Here is an 18,189-nt window from a genome sequence, read left to right as displayed (position 1 = left end):
GGGCCAGACGGAAGCCACTCCTCAGTAAAAAGCACATGACAGCCCGCCTGGAGTTTGCCAAAAGGCACCTGAAGGACTCTCAGACCATGAGAAACAAAGATTGAACTCTTTGGCCTGAACGGCAAGTGTCATGTCTGGAGGAAACCAGGCACCGCTCATCACCTGGCCAATACCATCCCTACAGTGAAGCATGGTGGTGGCAGCATCATGCTGTGGGGATGTTTTTCAGTGGCAGGAACTGGGAGACTAGTCAGGATCGAGGGAAAGATGAATGCAGCAATGTACAGAGACATCCTTGATGAAAACCTGCTCCAGAGCACTCTGGACCTCAGACTGAGGCGAAGGTTCATCTTCCAACAGGACAATGACCCTAAGCACACAGCCAAGATAACAAAGGAGTGGTTCCGGGACAACTCTGTGAATGTCCTTGAGTGGCCCAGTCAGAGCCCATACTTGAACCCGATTGGACATCTCTGGAGAGATCTGAAAATGGCTGTGCACCGACGCTCCCCATCCAACCTGATGGAGCTTGAGAGGTTCTGCAAAGAAGAATGGGAGAAACTGCCCAAAAATAGGTGTGCCAAGCTTGTAGCATCATACTCAAAAAGACTTGAGGCTGTAACTGGTGCCAAAGGTGCTTCAACAAAGTATTGAGCAAAGGCTGTGAATACTTATGTACATGTGTTTTTTTTAAATTTTTTTTATAATTTGCATTTTAATTTGCAAAGATTTCAAACAAACTTCTTTCACGTTGTCATTATGGGGTATTGTTTGTAGTATTTTGAGGAAAATTATGAATTTAATCCATTTTGGAATAAGGCTGTAACATAACAAAATGTGGAAAAAGTGAAGCGCTGTGAATACTTTCCGGATGCACTGTACCAGCTTTACTGCAGTCCACGTAACATGTATTTTTCTGTCCTTGAAAGTCCTTACTCAGGCCTGGGCCATGGCTGATGATTTTACTAGCATTAGACAGGAAGACTGGCTCAGCACTGCTGTCAGATGTTAAGTTTATTTCCATCTCTGGCTGCGACGGATCCTCATAAACATTACTCATCACATTATGACATATGGGTAGAAAACACCACAAAATACACAAATATCAGAATTTACACTCTCCTATATCTTCCATGCATGATGTAAAAAGTCTTAAAAGACATTGTTAATTTATACCAGTGACACTCCGTTCCATTTATCCCTGTGTGAGACTTTCAGCTGGCACTGACACATAGAAAGGGCTTTCTGAAACATGCTCCTCATTAATCATTATTAACTTTTTTTTTTTTTTTTTTTTAATTACTGAAGAAGGAAATTGAGTTGAAACTCATAAAATCAAGTAAAAGGTTATTGTGAAAAGTTAAATGGATGGAAACAAAGTTGATATAACAACTATGAAAACATTCTTTACAGTATCAGATTGGTTATTTAATTAACAATCACAAGTAAATGAAGTCCACCATCATAATTCATTAGTTCAAAAGATCTCACTTTGTCCCTGACTAATGGAAAATGGTAACACTTTACAATTAGGATCCATTTGTTAACATTATTTAACAACATTAGTTAACATTAACCAAAAATGCACAGTACTTTTACAGCATTTATTAATCTTAATGTCAGTTTCAATATAATACATTTTTTAAATCGAAAGTTGTATTAACATTAGTTAATGCACACTGAACTTCGATGAACTAACAATGAACAATTGTAGTTTTATTAGCTAACATTCAATAAAGATTAATAAATGCTGTAAAAAAAAATATATTGTTAATTGTTGATTCATGATACCTAATGCATAAACTACAAATGGAAACTTATTGTAAAGTGTTACCTGGAAAACAAATAAATTGGGCATCTTAAAAATCATGCATGGTTCCATAAAGAACCTTTAACATCCATGGCAACATTTCCATTGCACAAAAAGAAATTTGTAGTGGAAAAAGGTAATTGACTGTCAACAGTCAATTAGTTGACAGATTTTTCATTGCTCTGTTCTGTTCCAGTTTATGAAACAATCCACAAAAATCTCCAATCCACAAAAAAAAATTGTTTTTTTTAGAGGATACTGGAAATTACTTGTACTACAAATACAGTTGGGTCAAAAGTTTGAGTGCACATTGAAAATCTGGGATTCAAAATCTAATTTTAACCCAAGAATAACCAAAGTTTTAGGATAAAACTTTCAAGTAAAGAAATGCCATGATGTAAAATGAAGACATATTGAAGATTCTGTGTTATTTGTAGGTATCTTATCAAATAGGCAGACCTGTGACATTGACCATGTTAAAGCCTTTGTACAAAACGTCAGGGCCCGTATTCACAAAAATTCTTAGCTCCTAACGCAGAAATTTAGGAGCAACTCTTAAAAATTAGGGGCGTGTCACTCCTAATTTTAGGACTCTTAAAATTTTTATCGAAGAGTAATTCATGAAGCATTTTAACGCTAAATGTAGATCCTAAACACACGACAGCTTAGAAATCCTCCTGATGCCTGCTGGCATCAATCCACATTAAAAATAATGTTTTATAATATTACTGACATCAACCTTTTGAAAATGTATCGCCTGAATCACAATTGAGTCAAAGTATTTTAATAATAAAACATTATAATATTATAAATAATATAATTTTGACATTGACCTTTAAAAAAGGTATCATCTGACTCGTGATGTTTTCATTATTGCATCTATCCAACCATCCATCTATATTTGTTATATATTCTATGAGGAATTTGCTGAAAAATAGCAGGCTTGCACATGGGATGGCTGTTCAATTAGAAAAATACAAAACAGATGCATTTTCATAAGTGGACTTTTGAACCCAACTGTATGTTTTAAGGTATAAAAACAGGGACGTAACAGGTTTGAACTTCAGGTTTGTTTATTTATTGCAATAAGCACATCATTAGGTATTCTTTCCTTAAATCTCTGTACAAGTAATAAACATAATAAATCATAAATACTCTATTATAGGTCTCTTTAGGACACATTAGTGCTCTAATGTCCTAAGTGAGCAGTAGCATTATTAAACCATCAAATCTTTACTACAATAAAGTACAGTGCATAGACATAATCACTAATGGCTTTATATAAGGTGAACTTCTGCAACAACACATACACATTAAATAGTGATGAATTCAGACCTTTAAGCCACAGAATGTTTGAACAAGTTAAAACTTAAATGGATGCATGCATGTCTTGAATGCATTATTGCAGTTAGCTCCGGGTGGCAGCTTGTAGAAGTGTTTGCTAAGGGAGGTATAAAGGCTTAAAGCATAGTTCATATAAAAATTGAAAACTCTGTCATCATCATTTACTCACCCTAATGTGGTTTCATACCCATATGCCTTCCTTTCTCAAAGGGAACACTGCAGGAAATGTTAGGGTCTGACAGCCTCAGTCACTATTCATTATCATTGCATCTTTTTTTTCCATTCAATGAAAGTGAATGGTGACTCAGACTAACATTCAACTAATTATCTCCTTTTGTGAGAAGAAAGTCATATGGATTTGGAATGACATTAAGGTGAGCAAATAATGACAGAACTCTCATTTTTTGGTGAACTATCCCTTTAAGGATGTTTGACATTAAGCATATTTATTTTAGTAAGGTTGTATTACGTAAGGCAATTGACCAAGTGTGTTTTTCTGGCAAAGCATCAGTGTTCAGTAAAATACTTGTAATTAACCAGATACTTCAAAATGTTATGCTTGCATAAGCTTTAGTTAAAATTCATCTAAATGATATATGATGCAAATGAGGGAATACAATTGACATGACACATTATTATGCTAAGGCCTTCAATATTTGAGTAACAAATTGCATTTAAACACTTGCTACTCAAACTAACACCATAAAAACAAACTAAAAGGTCACAATGTCTATACGTTTGAGAAACAATTACTAAGTATGGTTGCACATCAAGGTGTGTAATTGTTACTGGTTTGCTCATTTTGAGGTCTTGGAAAGCAAATACGCAGACACGGCAACAGTCACGGTTCCAGCGGCGATGGGCATCCACCTGATCCACTTTCCCTACAAGAACAAAAATGACACAAAGATGATATTGTCTGTCAGCACCGCCTCACCGATCACAATATTTTAAAGGGCTAGCTCACCCACAAATAAAAATTCTGTCATCATTTACTCACCCTCTTGTTGTTCCAAACCTGTGTGGCTTTTCTTTTTTTTTTTTCGTGGAAACCAAAAATTAATTTAAGTCAGTCACCATTCACTTTCACAGCATCTTTTTCCATACAATGAAAGTGAATGGTGACTGAAGCTAAAATTCTGCTGAACTTCTTTTTTGTGCCATGTAAGAAAGTTGTTCCATAAAGGTTTGGAACAATATGAGGGTGAGTAAATGATGACAGAGGCTGAACTATCCCTATACAAGTATAATAAGGATGCGCATGAGCCGAGACAGGGTCACAAGCCACAAGCACAGGACACAGAGAAACAGAGGTACGGGACACACAAGATGAGGACGTGGACAGTGAAAAACAATGAGAGCCGGGATGCCTCAGAGCTACGCTGGAAAACTACAACCTACAAAATGGACTTGACTGGTTGGAGACACTTGTTAGTGTGTGCTACAAGACTGGCATCTTAGAATATAAAGCAGACCTGTAGTAGGAAAACAGAAGCATTTGGCGCATGAATGGACAGCATTTCTTAGCTTATAGGGAGAGAATTGTTTAGTGGTCATGCATAGCCCTGAGGGATGATGGATGCTTAAGCATAGGAATAAAACAGGACAGGAGCACTGTGTACCTTTCTACCACAATGGGCCCAAGCACCAATACAGCAAAGCCAGGACAAGGCCGATGACTACGGCTAGGATGGGCTGCAATAAAGACAGCTAAAGGAGGGAAGGGAGGGATATTACTGAGATCAATATCTGGGACTTTGAATGAATGTGGGCTGTTATCGGACAGGTAAATTGTACTATCATCAAGACATGGAAATGAAAGGTGATGTGTATAATTTTTTTCAGTGCTGATGTACTTCCTTCTGTCCCAACTTATAATGCAGAGGCAACAACACTACAAAGGCATTTTTGAATACAGTCATGTTGAAACAGAAAAGTTACGCCCCATTCATCTGAAAATGCTTGTCTTATGAGACTGTATAGTTCTGTGTTATTTTACGCAAATGCTAATAATGGACAGTAGCTGCAACAGGAGTGTTCACATATTTGTGGCCAAGTGTCCAAGTAAGCCATTCATACTGAAAGTTTATGTCCTACAGAGTGTAAACACTGTAGCTGCTTTTTGTTTAAACTTGACATGTCACTTCTGGCTAAACCAATGGTGATAATTTGGGGCAGGGTTGCCAGCTTGCCTGAACAACAGCAGAACAGCAGTGGTTGAGGAAACCTGTTCGCAATTTTTATTTGGTACAGTTACTGAAGCAGAAATTACACACTTCACCTTTAACCTATACAAAAAGTCTATACAAACTCTGCAAATGTAAACAAGTGCATCGTCAAACTAATTATGTAACGTCTTTCAGCACTGATCTCAAGGGCTAAAACAATAAAAATTTTACTCTCTCCTCTTGAACTGTCCCTATTGTCAGTGCCCCTGTTGTTTAACATCAGCGTTAAGTGGATTTAACACTCACATGGTTTTCTTTTTCCTGCAGAGCCCTCAGGCTTTCTTGGCTCTGCTGCAGCTCCACATTGATGGAACGTTTCTCCTCCTCTGCATTCTCATACGTCTCCCTGAGGCCTGACAGCTCTGCCTGGATCTCCTCATACTGAGAACGAAGGAGAAAGAGAGAGTCTGAACCTTTGAAAGAGCGCACTGAACTTAGTCAATAATACACACACACACCACACACACCACACACACCACACACACACCACACACACACCACACACACACCACACACACCACACACACCACACACACCACACACACCACACACACCACACACACCACACACACCACACACACCCCCTGTATCCAAGGGCCGGTTCTTTTTTTTTTTTTAGGTGCAAAAGCTTTATGGCATGACTGCTAATGAGTCTCGGCTCTACTTTCTTTCTCAACTACTGTGGGAGAAACCTCTTTCTGCAGCTCTTTGATCCTGCTGTTGCTTTGCTCCAGCTGACTGTTGAACTGGCTGGTGTCTCTCTGATTCTCCTCCTGCAAGGCACTCAGTCGTTTCTCCAGCTCTGCCTGGGTCTTCTCCAGGGTCTTGACCGTGTTGCTAAGGCTTGTGCTTTGTTTCTTGGAGCTGTGGGCAGTCAGGATGCAGGTTCAGATTCCAGAGAGATTGCATCATCACTACATCATGGGTTTGCAAAATTACCCCCATTAACTCGATTCAGACACCATTACTTTAACATCTAAGCATATTTTAGGGCATCTGAGCATTTTAAATCCTTAAAGACAACATGAAATCAAAATCTGAAACAACATTTCTGTGGATATAATCTGGAGATCAAGGTTTGGTAGGTTAGCCCCTGCTGGTAGATGCAATAACTACACCATTCGGCAGGCAAAAAGGATCTCTTTGACGGCCATTCAAAAGTTGCCATTTATTCTGATGAAATACACATCTTTAAAGTAACAAAACGCAAATATTTAACTGTATTATAGTAGATGTTTTACCAGTGGTCGATTTTTATGGAGGACTCTTAAAATATTGAAAAAGACTTCTCCTGAAGGGCTTGGGACTGTGCACATTTTTGTGGTGCCATCAGCCAATTTGTATTATCTATACATCATTTTCTTGCATCTCTAGAGTAATTACTTATATTACATTTATGGCTCAGGGGCCTGATGTATAAACGTTGCGAATGCACGAAATGGACACTGAAATATGCGAGCGCAATTTTCCACCCACACACATGGGATATATAAAAAAAAAAACTTGCCGTAAATATGCTTGCACACTCTTGACTGTACATTCACATTTGGGTGTTGATTCACAACACCCAAAGATATACTTCAAAGCTCTGGAATAAAATATATGTTATCACCACCAAACATTTGAATTAAAGATTTTATTCAAATACATTTAGTCATTAAATCTAGAAGCTCAACAAAAGGAAAGTTTATGATTTTTTTTTCTTTTGTTATAAGAACCTCCCTATGATTCTGCAATCTAAATCCCTTGTCCTAGATTAGCCAATAATATATACATTTACAGAAATGTACACTTTGTGCCACTCAGTTGATATGATTCACGAATGGCAAAAAGATATGCCAATGTTGGAGTCAGCACAAGTGTGGATTATCTTTTGAACTATAGGTGGTGCCAAAACTGCTCAGGTATGTTCAGGACATGATGTCAATGATGCATACCAAATTTATTATAAATCTGACAATGCATTCAAAAGATATTTAACGTTTTCATAAAATCAATGTACCAGACAGGCAGTATGGCTGATATGGGTATCCTTGAAATATTCCATGATCCAAGGAATCCATAGACACCAAACTCATGATTTTAGGACATACGGTTCAAAAGTTATGGGCAGAAATAGCCATTTTTCACATTTCTTGACCCATAAGTAGCGCTGACACCAAACTTTGTATGTACCCTGAGATCATGGTCCTGATGAAGCATACCAAGTTTTGTTTCAATATGACAAACCATTGGCAAGATATAGCCTCACTTTCTGTTTTATGTTGACCTTGTTAAATGTGTGTTAACGTAACTTTTAAACAAAATCAAAAATCTAAATTTGGTACGATTCATTCTGTGCAGATCAGTCTGGAGATTATTTTGAGCCACTGTTTAGGGAAATCGGGCAAAGTTTGCAGGAATAGTAGCAAATAAACAATAGACGTCATAATCCAAGATGGCAGCCACTGTAATTTTTTAATGTCCATTTGTATCATACAGAGGAGCATAATTACATGCAAAAAGAATTTCTAAAACAAATGGTTTAAAAGATTTGCACAAAAGAAAAGTGCATTTTTGAACTGGTGATGGCACTATAGAGTTTGTCCTAAAGATCGCAAATTTGTTCTGGGGCTATTCGTGCTAAGAAATTACTCTTCACTTCAAAACGACTTAAATGCAACGATCAGACCAATTCCTCATGCAACATTTAATACCATGACCTTATGAATTTAAGACTTGTCGCTCCGATTTAAGACCTTTTTAAGGCCTTAATTTGCGAAAGGGCAATTTAAGACTTAAGGCTTTTTTCAGACCTGCAGAAACCCTGTTTATACATGAGGCCCCAGGTGACTGGCTCAAAATAATTATTTTAATTAATTAATTAATTAATTAATTAATTAATTAATTAATTGGGACCCAAGTGAACAATGAACAAACAAGGCAGCAATCAGGTTGGACGTAATCAAGGTTGTGCAGGTACGGTAAAGTAATATTAACCAATAATATCTCAGCATACGTTTTTACGATCCAATCAAATCCTGATGAATAACATCAAGTCCCTCCCTAGATTATTTCCTGCTTAATATTCTCTTTCTCCCATAAACACACAAACAACAAAAGTTAAATGCATTGTGAAAGCTTTTCCATGTTGCAAAGAGTTTCAGACTGGAACTACACCATTCACACAAATTCAACTCTTTTTTTACTTTTGGTAGTGAAACATATTGAACCTGTTTTCCATGATCTTATAGATACAGTAGTTGACACAGACCTGTCCAGCTCTTTCTCCAGCTGCTGTTGTTTCTTTAGTAGCTCCTCTTTCTCCGAGCGCAGGGTGCTGCTCTCACTCTGCAGACTGAGCTTCTCTTTCTGCTGTTTATCAGCCAGCTGCTCTCTCTCTGACCTCAGAGACGCACACTCCCTCCGCAGGCTCTCAAAGTCCTTCTGCAGCCTCTCTACCTCGTTTGCTGCATTACACACACACACACACACACACACACACACACACACACAATTAAAAATATACCAACAGACACGCATGCACACACACACACAAACGGTCTCATGATGCTCCTCAGTTACATAACAGTGGAAGAGATGTGAAAAACGAGTCATTGTTTGAACATCTGTCAAATTACTGCAAACATTACTCTGTATGCTGTTTGATGAATGCAGGGCTTGACAAGTAACAATTACAAACCTAATATGCTCCTCATTCATTACTCATTATGTTATATTTCTTTAAGCTCCATGAGATATAATAGGTGTGCAGAACAAATTAGACAGACTTAATTTTGTGTATGTGATCCGCAAAATCAATGCTGCCATTTTAGTTTGCCATATTTATTGAACAACTCACACGAGGACTGCTAGAACGGTGTTTGTTTCAAACATTCACGTTTAGGATTACTGTATAGTGTGAATGTAGATGGATTTGGCAAGATTCGATATTCTAATTGTCCAACAGACAGATTAGAAATAACAAAAATTCTGTGGTGTATTTTGGTTTAGCAGAATCTATGGATGAGAAATGTTGGGCTTCACATGATTTCATACCATCCTTTTACTAACTAAGAAAAGCTGTTTTAAGATTTTGCATACGCAGCAAAAAAAAAAAAAATCTGTATTTTTGTCTTATTTTCCAGTAAAACAAAATATGTTTAAAAATAAATTTACTTTAAAAATGTATAAAATTACATAAGACATTAAAAAAAGTTTACATATATATATATATATATATATATATATATATATATATATATATATATACACACACACATTTAGAATTAAATGTCCTTGTCATAGCCCATTGGCAAATAGTTTTGGTTTTCTAGTTTTGTTCTAGTTTTAGATGAAACATGTTCAAGATTTTCTGAAAAAGAGACAATTTGCCATTGGGGTAAGAAAAATACACTACACTCAAGATATATTCTCTGAAAAATTGCTTTATAATCTTAACAAAAAAATGCTTATCAAGTACATTTATCTTGTTTTAAGGATGTTTGCAAATTTGTACTGATTACACAACAAAATAATGATTAAGAATGAATTAAGGATTATTGTTTTGCAGTGTAAATACTAAAATTCTAGATTTGAATGCTCTGCTGGTCTAATGAGCTGCAAGAGGGGCTCCATGTGATTGTGGGTACCTTGTTGTTTGGCAGCTCTGTCTCTCTGCTGGTTCTGCTGCTGATGACTGGCCTGTAGACTATCGAGCTCCCATTCATACTTGTTTGCAGACAGCTGCCATTTCTCCAGCTCAGAAGTTAGAGTTGCCAGGTTCCCCTTCAGAGCGCTGACCTCATGCTCTCGCTCGGCCGCCGTTTTCTCCATAGTGCGCCGCAACACCTGCACTTCCTCCTGAGCTGCATGCAGTTCCTGCCGTGTGCTGAAGACTGCACTGTCCTTCTGATCCCTGAGATTCTCCATGTCTTCCTGAAGCTTCTGGAGCTCAACTGGACACACACACACACGATTTACAGTGGCCCCCAAAATGTTTGGACACTTAAGTCACACTTGTAATTTTACTTTTCTGAGCAATTTTCGATATCATTTTTAACTATCTGGTCTCATGATCATTTTTAGTGGCTGTATGAAGTCAGTCTCACATAGGTGTCCTAGCAGACCAACTACAGGTGAAGTTCATTACATTAACATGTTCCACTAACACTTGACAACCAGAAAGTGTCAAAATACTTAATTTAAAAAATATATAAAAGAAAAGAAAATTACATTTTCTAATTTGAAACTTAAATGTATTTTTGGTGAAATATTTTGCTTGAAATGTGTTTTTGCTATAAATGCAATTTTGTTTTACATATAAATGTTTTTAATGAAAATACATTAATTCATCCATTTTTAAGTAGCTTAAATGTCCAAATACTTTTTGGGTCCACTGTATATACCAGGGGTCGGGAACCTTTTTTCAATGAGGAGCCAATTTTTAAATTTTTGGTTGATGCATTTTTTCGAAAGAGCCATAGCACAAATTTATAATTTACTATTTTCAAAAACAAAGTTTTTCAATAAAATAAAATGTTTATTATACCCACACACTACTCAAAAACAAAAAAACAAACAAATATGCAAAAATGAATAGGTAACATGTTGCAATATGGAAATGAGTACACGTGTTTGTGCGGGTCTCCATAAAATTACTTCATTTTACAATTGTTCATGAAAAATTTAACTTCCATTTTGGTCTGGGCAATATGTAAAAAATATTTTAACGATAATCGCCTTTAAAATATTGTGATATCCGATTATATGGTCAACCCCCCTGCCAAGGGTCGGTGAATATTTTTGCTTTATTGATTTTGCTTTAAAAATGTAATTAATTTATTGAAACACGAAAAACTTAAAAGACATTTCTAAATTCAAATTGCATTTTAAACTAAACAGAAAAAAAAAGCAATTAAAATAACGAAGTGATTAAAAAATCTTATATATAACCACCTCCCCAAATCCAAACATTTACCATCTGCAGCAGCCCCATTTGCTATCACGTAAGTGTCAATGACACCAGGTGAAAAATTACTAATAGCCTACAGATTAAGAACTAAAGACAATTATAAATGTAAAAATAATAATAATCAGAATAATAAAGCCTAATAAATTCCCTTGTGTTCCAAAAAAAATAAAAAATGCTGCCAAATGTGAGTTCTTATCGAATGTGTTTGTATTGTGCTTTGGTAATACAGTTAATGCTGCCTAAAAAAATATCAAATAGAACTTAATTTTAGTTTCAAGGTGAACATGTCTTGTATTACTTTATGATGTAATCACTTTCGTCTTTGTTTCTTTAATACAAAGATACCTGTATATATTACTGAAACTGCAGAGTTGCGTTCACAACGTGTATGAGCGAACTGCTCTGTGGAAATAAAGCGAAACTCACAGCACCTCACGCATTCTCATAAACAACATTACTCTTGCAAAAAGTTTTCCGATGAATGAAACAGAGAAAAAGGAGTGATAACTCTTTTGTTTTCCACAAGACAGGCTCGTGCTGCACGCCTCTGAACAAACAGCGAATCAGACACAAGCATTGACGGCTTTTCTTTTGTCTGTTTTTAATAATATAATAAAGTGTGTTTCTTCAAGCGCATGTCTTTTTGACTAACAGCATTTCTTGTCATGTGTCACAACGAGACATCTTACAGGCCACCCGCCTGTTGCGGGTAGATAAGCAAAATTACTCGCACATGAAATACATTTGAATGAGGAGCTCGCGAACTGGATTCAGCCTCGTCGCATTTGGAGTGTGGCGGGTGTTAATTCACATCCTGTGCACACATAAAAAAATAACAAACGTTCATAAAATCGCTCATAGAAAATGCTCTTAACAGCTAAGATCAATAGTTATTGGGAAACGAGGCCCAGAACTCTATGAATGTGCGTGTGTTGGAGAAGCACTTTCATTGCACTCGTGAATAGCAGAGCTCAGTGTGCACACATATCAAATCAGACACACATCGGCAGCTTTTCTTTCGTCTGTTCTTCAAAATATAATCACGTTTCATCAAACACACATCTTTTGTGTCTAATGTCTTGTAATATATCAGTACGAGGAGTCTTACAGGTCGCCTTCCACAGCGGCTGGTACATCAGCAAAATACTCCGCATGAAAAATCCGCATTTGGCGGGTGTTCATTTCAAAACTTGTTCACCAGGAGTAGGCTGTACGACAAATTCGGAAGGAAATCAAAACAGTGTCACTGACTTCAAGCTTTGCAATCACACCCACACTTTCTGTTGGAAAATTATCTCTAGAAAGTTTTAAACGATCATGTGTTGGTAAATGGCGAGACACCCGGCGAGCCACTTGATTTTTAACAAAGAGTCACTGTGGCTCGCGAGCCATAGGTTCCCGACCCCTGGTATATATCATACTGTCTTTACCAAACACAAGTTTACAAAGACAGACACATCCACCTTTACTTACTCTGCAAGACCTTTATCTGTTTTGCTGACTCCTCTGCCTGCTGCTTATTGGCTTTTTTCTCCTCCTCTAAAAGACCTGTAATTCATATCACAGTCCATCAGAGGGGGCTGTACATACAAATGTACCAGACATACTACAGCATAAAAAAAAGTGAGCTTAAAGTAGCCTTTTCCATTACCTTGTAGCTCGACACATTTGTGCTTGCCCGAGTTGGCCTGTTCATTGGCCTCCTGCAGTTCCTGGTTGAGCCGCTGGATGACTTTCTCAGATTCACTGGCCTCAACAGTGCTCCTGCTCAGCTCATCTGGAGAATTGATTACACAGTCAGCATTGATGACATCTAATAATGGGAACTACTGTATTACACGCACAATTTGACACTGTTATGGTACTGCTGTGCTGTCAGAGAATCAGTCTTTCATCAACAGTTAATGCGAAATTTGCATCCTAATCTCTACATCAGCGTCAGTTAGTTGCATTTCAATTTCATCAGATTGTTCTGCCCTCTTCCAAAGTTCAAACCCAGTCTCCAAAGTTTAATTAAATCAAAAATACATGATAATTTCCCTTGAGGTAAAAAAAAAAACAAATGGGCCTATTCTGTGAATTAATGACTTAGAATAGATCTATTCTAAATACATAATGTTATCAGTATGGTTTAATCTAGAATCATCATCTCCAAAAAAGATGACCATGCTTTTGATAAAGCAGACTTCTGATTTAAAGCCTTTAAAAAGGTGCTAATGTTATACAGTACAATCAATGCCATCTCAAACTGAATTCAGGAAAGTAGTTAAAGCTGAAATGTGTACTTTTATCAATGTTACAATACTCTATCTCCTCCTAATATGCAGAGACAATTATAAGTAAGCCATTCATGAGTTGATTTCCTCAAAAAGTGTAAACACTGTTGCTCTGCAGCGCTATGAAAACATTGCTCTGTTTGTTCGAGCATCCCGACCAGCTCAACATAGCAACATTGGCTCAACCAATGGCGTGAGTTTGGGGCAGAACTATCTGTTTCTTTTTCAACCAATGGCAGATGAGGTAGTGTTCAGGACACAGTGATTAATTTTGCAATTCTGTTTGGTGGCGCAAGTGGTGCAGGAATTACACACTGCACCTTTAAACGGATTTGAAAAAGATTGCACTTAATCCTAGATTCACATCGGTGATGGACAGTTCTCAATAACACATTTCTAAAGATTTTCAACAACGAAGTCAGGATCCATTGATATGTAAAAGTTTACAGGCTGCCTAAACTTAGTAACTAATGTGCTCCTCTTCCTCTAAATATGGGTTGCTGTAAACCAGGCCATCTTATCAAGTGCTCCAAAAAAGATATGACCTCATCTCACCAACTCAAGGGTGAGCACCATAAATGGTTATATCAGGGACACATCAATGCAATCAGAGACATGTAATTACAGAAAAATGAAAACGTTACATGCCTGGAATGACTAGGCTAAAATACAAGAGGCCAGAGCTCACAAACTGCAGGCTAAATATGCACTACTGCCCAGAGGATGAATGCATTAAGGTTCCATGAGGTCCTGCGGTGGGTAATGCTTATTTGTGCCACTCCGCATCGAGAACTCAATCTCTCAGTAGAGTATGAGGATACGGGAACACTCTGGCCTAATTTATCTATTGAGAGTGTATGTGTGTGAACAGGAGAAAATAGAAATTTAGAGAAGGAACAGGAGAGTAAGAGAGACAAGAAAAGATGAAATACAGTCAGATGGACAAACAGCAAATATCTTCTGGTAGGACTAGAGGTGGTCAAAGTAATAGAAGAGGCTCAATTGACGGGTTTACATGCAAGATGTAGCCGGACTGGTACGATTACAGTCGGACTAATGCACTTACATGATATTTAAAAAAAACAATTACAAATAATTATTGCTTTAGTCCGAATAGAATCAAACTTTTACAGAAAACATTCCTATAACATCATGTCATGCATGATTCAATTTAGCATAATAAAAACTTATATTGTAACTGTGCTTGTTCATAACAAAGGGTTTTATTCATTGCACTAAAACTGCTGACGAGCACCCCAAGGTATTTTGTTACAGCAATATCAAATGCATTTTACTAGAAATATCACATTATTGTGATAATGTGATGTAGCTTCTCTTCTCCAAGACATCAATAATCCGAGTCTGTTTCATAATTTATAGTGAATATCTCAATCATTATTTTAGACCTTGACAAAAGTAGATCTACTTTAAAGACTAAGTTTAATAAAGTATACAGGTTTACATGTCCTCTTAATTAATGCCTAACTGCACAGTAAACCACAAAACTCTCAATTTTAGCAAACTACTACAGAAACTACAGAAAAAGAAGCACGAGCTATTGTTTACCTTTGATCAAAGACACTTTGTCAAGAGGATCTTTAAGCTTCTGCTCCTCCATTATGTTCCCCACTGTGACAGACAGAGCACAAAACAAATTATGTTCATGTTACTTCAAACTATTAACTTCAACTGACGTTATTTTGTTAGACACTTCCGATGACAGGGTCATTTGGCTGAATAGCAAATCAAATCAAGATGCATTGTTTCCAGGTAGTGTTAATTATGACTCAGCTTGTTAGTCAGGGGGATTTCTAAAAACATATCACAAGAATTATCCATGACGGCAACAGTTTTATAAGGTAAGAAACATCAATTGTAGCGCACATCTAAATCATAACGTATTGGCTATTACATATTACAGCTTAACGTCAATTGCATCTATTAAGGAGACGGAAACCGCATCACCTTCACTGGAGAGGAATTAAATCAGATGACATTACCTGAAGACTAGTGGTGTCACTTCAGTCGGTGCTGAAACAGTGAAACTGCAATATTCAGTGTTCTTTAACTATCGATTCGCTCCTGGTGATGAGAACTGGGAGAATCCATTCACGCGCGAGGGGGAACAGTGTCTCATCTATATGTCTTGTCTGAGCGTTTGCTTGAGAGAACAAGGCAGGAAACGTCAGTTTGGAGAAAACAATTGTATGCTAGACGTGCTGATGTATAATGTACAGAGACGGGTCGTTTTTATTTAGGAATTACTTTGCATGCGTCGTCATGTAACGCCCCCCCCCGCCGCCTGGAGATGGTGGTGTGAAGCTCTCGGTTTACTCACATGGGCATTGCCAGCGTCCATCTAAAAGAGGCTGCAGCTGCATGGTAGAATACACTCAGGCCCATTGTTTCGCTCGTCAGGGCGTCTCTTATGTAAAACCCGTTAACAATAGTGGTCATTTGTGCTTGTACCAATGCCAACCAAAGCACTGTAATTTCGGTAATTTATATTATTAATTGAATGTCAAGATGCTTGTGACTACTTGACTGTCAAAGTGTTCAGATAATTTTGAAAATGAATATGTACAGCAAACATGATACTCACAATACAATACACGCTTCATCCTTAACAAATCTGATACACATGTATATCTACTATGTGCTTGCTAATGTAGCTAGAGTGTCACATATTAACTATTGTGAGAACTGAAGTTGGTTTTCGGTTTTTAGTGCTAAATAATGCAAGTTGCGAACAAGGTTTTCTCAAAGCGTTCATGAACATGCAACGAATGTCAAGATTTTCACTGAAAAATGACTTAAATTTGGGGTTATTTCTTGCCAGAACCTATAGTATGACTTCAGAAGACTTGGAATATAATGCACGAGCCGCATGGCCTATTTTTATTTTGGGTCCTTTTTTAAGCTTTTAAGGGAGTCACTATCAACCAGGGGTGGACTGGGAAGAGAAATTGGCCCGGGATTTTACATAGAAACTGGCCCAAAAGTTGTTGAGTGGGGGTTGGGGGGGTCGCTGTCCTTTTCTGCACATTGCGGCGCCGTTTTGTGGCCCGTTCTGCATAACGCAGTGGCTCATTTCAGCTTATCATGGCCCATTCGGCCCGTTTCGCGGCCGGCCTGGTTCTCACGATGGCCAGTCCGCCCTTGATCGGCCCCAAGTGGGTCAGGTCACCAGGAAAATGCCCGGTATGCCAGATTACCAATCCAGCCCAGCTATCAACTGCCATGATATTGAGAAGATTGATGGGGATATTCATTGAAAACTCTCCTTTTGTGTTCTGCAAAAGCAAGGAAGTCACACAGGTTTGGAACGACGTGAGGGTAAGTAAAGTGTGACAGAATTAGAATTTTTGAGTGAACAGTTCCTTTAAAGCTGCACTCAGTCATTTTCTATGTAGGCCTATGTCGTCTTGAAGTTACACTGACACCTAGGGGTATGGATGCAGCATCAAATGCAGTAGTTTTCAGTAACAGATGCCATTGTAGAAATTCACTATCCACAGTCAGCCATGATTAATTTAATCTATGAGTGAAAGTGTCCAATAACAGGGTGGTTACTGAGATTAAGCAAGTAGTATTCATCAAAATCTATTCTAAGAAATCTAATTACATTATACAGTTTATTTCCCCTTTAAGCGCATTTAATCACCCAAAAATGAAAATTCTCTCTTCATTTACTCACCCTCATGCCATGCCAGATGTGTATGACTTTCTTTCTTCTGCAGAACATAAACTAAGATTTTTTTAGAAGAATATTTCATCTCGGTTGGTCCTCACAGTGCAAGTGAATGGTGACCAGATCTCAGAAGATCCAAAAAGGACATAAAGGCAGCATAAAAGTAATCCATAAAAATCCAGTGCTCAAATCCATGTCTTCTGTAGCAATATGAAAAGTGTGGGTGAAAAACAGATCAAATTTTAGGTCCTTTTTACTGTAAATCTACACTTTCACTTCAACATTCCCGTGTTGTAGTGACTTTCACTTTCACATTCAACCACCTACTGGTCGGGGCTGGTCAAAGGTGGAGATTTATAGTAAAAAAGGACTGACCTGTTTCTCACCCACACTTATCATATAACGTCTGAAGACACTGATTCAACAACTGGAGTCTTGTGTAGTACTTTAAAGCTGCCTTTATGTCATTTTTGGACCTTGAAAATTCTGGTCACTGTTCACTTGCATTGTGAGAACATACAGAGCTGAGATATTCTTCTAAAAATCTTCGTTTGCGTTCAGCAGAAGAAAGTAAGTCATACACATCTGGGATGGCATGAGGGTGAGTAAACGATGAGAGAATTTTCATTTTTGGGTGAACTATCCCTTTTAATGTAGAGTGAGAGATACAGGGGGAGTGACTTTCTTGCATCACAGCAGATGTCACTTTGCTCACAGCTGATTGGTTTAATATGTGTTTTTGATCTGATACCCAGAATAAAACCTGCTCTGGATCAGGTTAGCCGTGTAGCACACTGTAAATAACCATAAAACCACAGTTTGCTCAAACTAAACTGAACCTTACCTGGGTAGTCACTTAAACCAACTTTGTGAGACTCTGCAACATT

The 18,189-nt window shown here is 37.6% G+C and overlaps 1 protein-coding gene across 2 annotated transcripts; it reads right to left on the bottom strand.

Moving 5' to 3' along the window:
* Positions 1 to 2,865: 2,865 nt before the first annotated feature.
* On the bottom strand, positions 2,866 to 15,769 carry LOC127419485 (sarcolemmal membrane-associated protein-like). 2 transcript variants are annotated; one of them, XM_051660905.1, is made up of 10 exons: positions 15,612 to 15,767; positions 15,178 to 15,240; positions 12,987 to 13,112; positions 12,809 to 12,883; positions 10,014 to 10,319; positions 8,636 to 8,831; positions 6,075 to 6,246; positions 5,629 to 5,763; positions 4,777 to 4,864; positions 2,866 to 4,038 (listed from the first exon to the last, which is right to left on the bottom strand). In XM_051660905.1, the coding sequence occupies exons 2-9, from the start codon at positions 15,227 to 15,229 to the stop codon at positions 4,781 to 4,783; spliced, it is 1,146 nt and encodes a 381-aa protein (XP_051516865.1). In that variant the 5' UTR covers positions 15,230 to 15,240; positions 15,612 to 15,767; the 3' UTR covers positions 2,866 to 4,038; positions 4,777 to 4,780. The 2 variants fall into 2 exon arrangements, with proteins under 2 accessions (XP_051516865.1, XP_051516864.1); XM_051660904.1 differs by lacking the exon at positions 4,777 to 4,864 and having other exon boundaries at positions 15,612 to 15,769.
* Between the last annotated feature and the right edge of the window lie 2,420 nt (positions 15,770 to 18,189).

This window comes from Myxocyprinus asiaticus, chromosome 28 (genome assembly GCF_019703515.2).
Source record: "Myxocyprinus asiaticus isolate MX2 ecotype Aquarium Trade chromosome 28, UBuf_Myxa_2, whole genome shotgun sequence".
Lineage (NCBI taxonomy): Eukaryota > Metazoa > Chordata > Actinopteri > Cypriniformes > Catostomidae > Myxocyprinus > Myxocyprinus asiaticus.
This window is presented reverse-complemented; position numbering and strand designations above follow the sequence as displayed.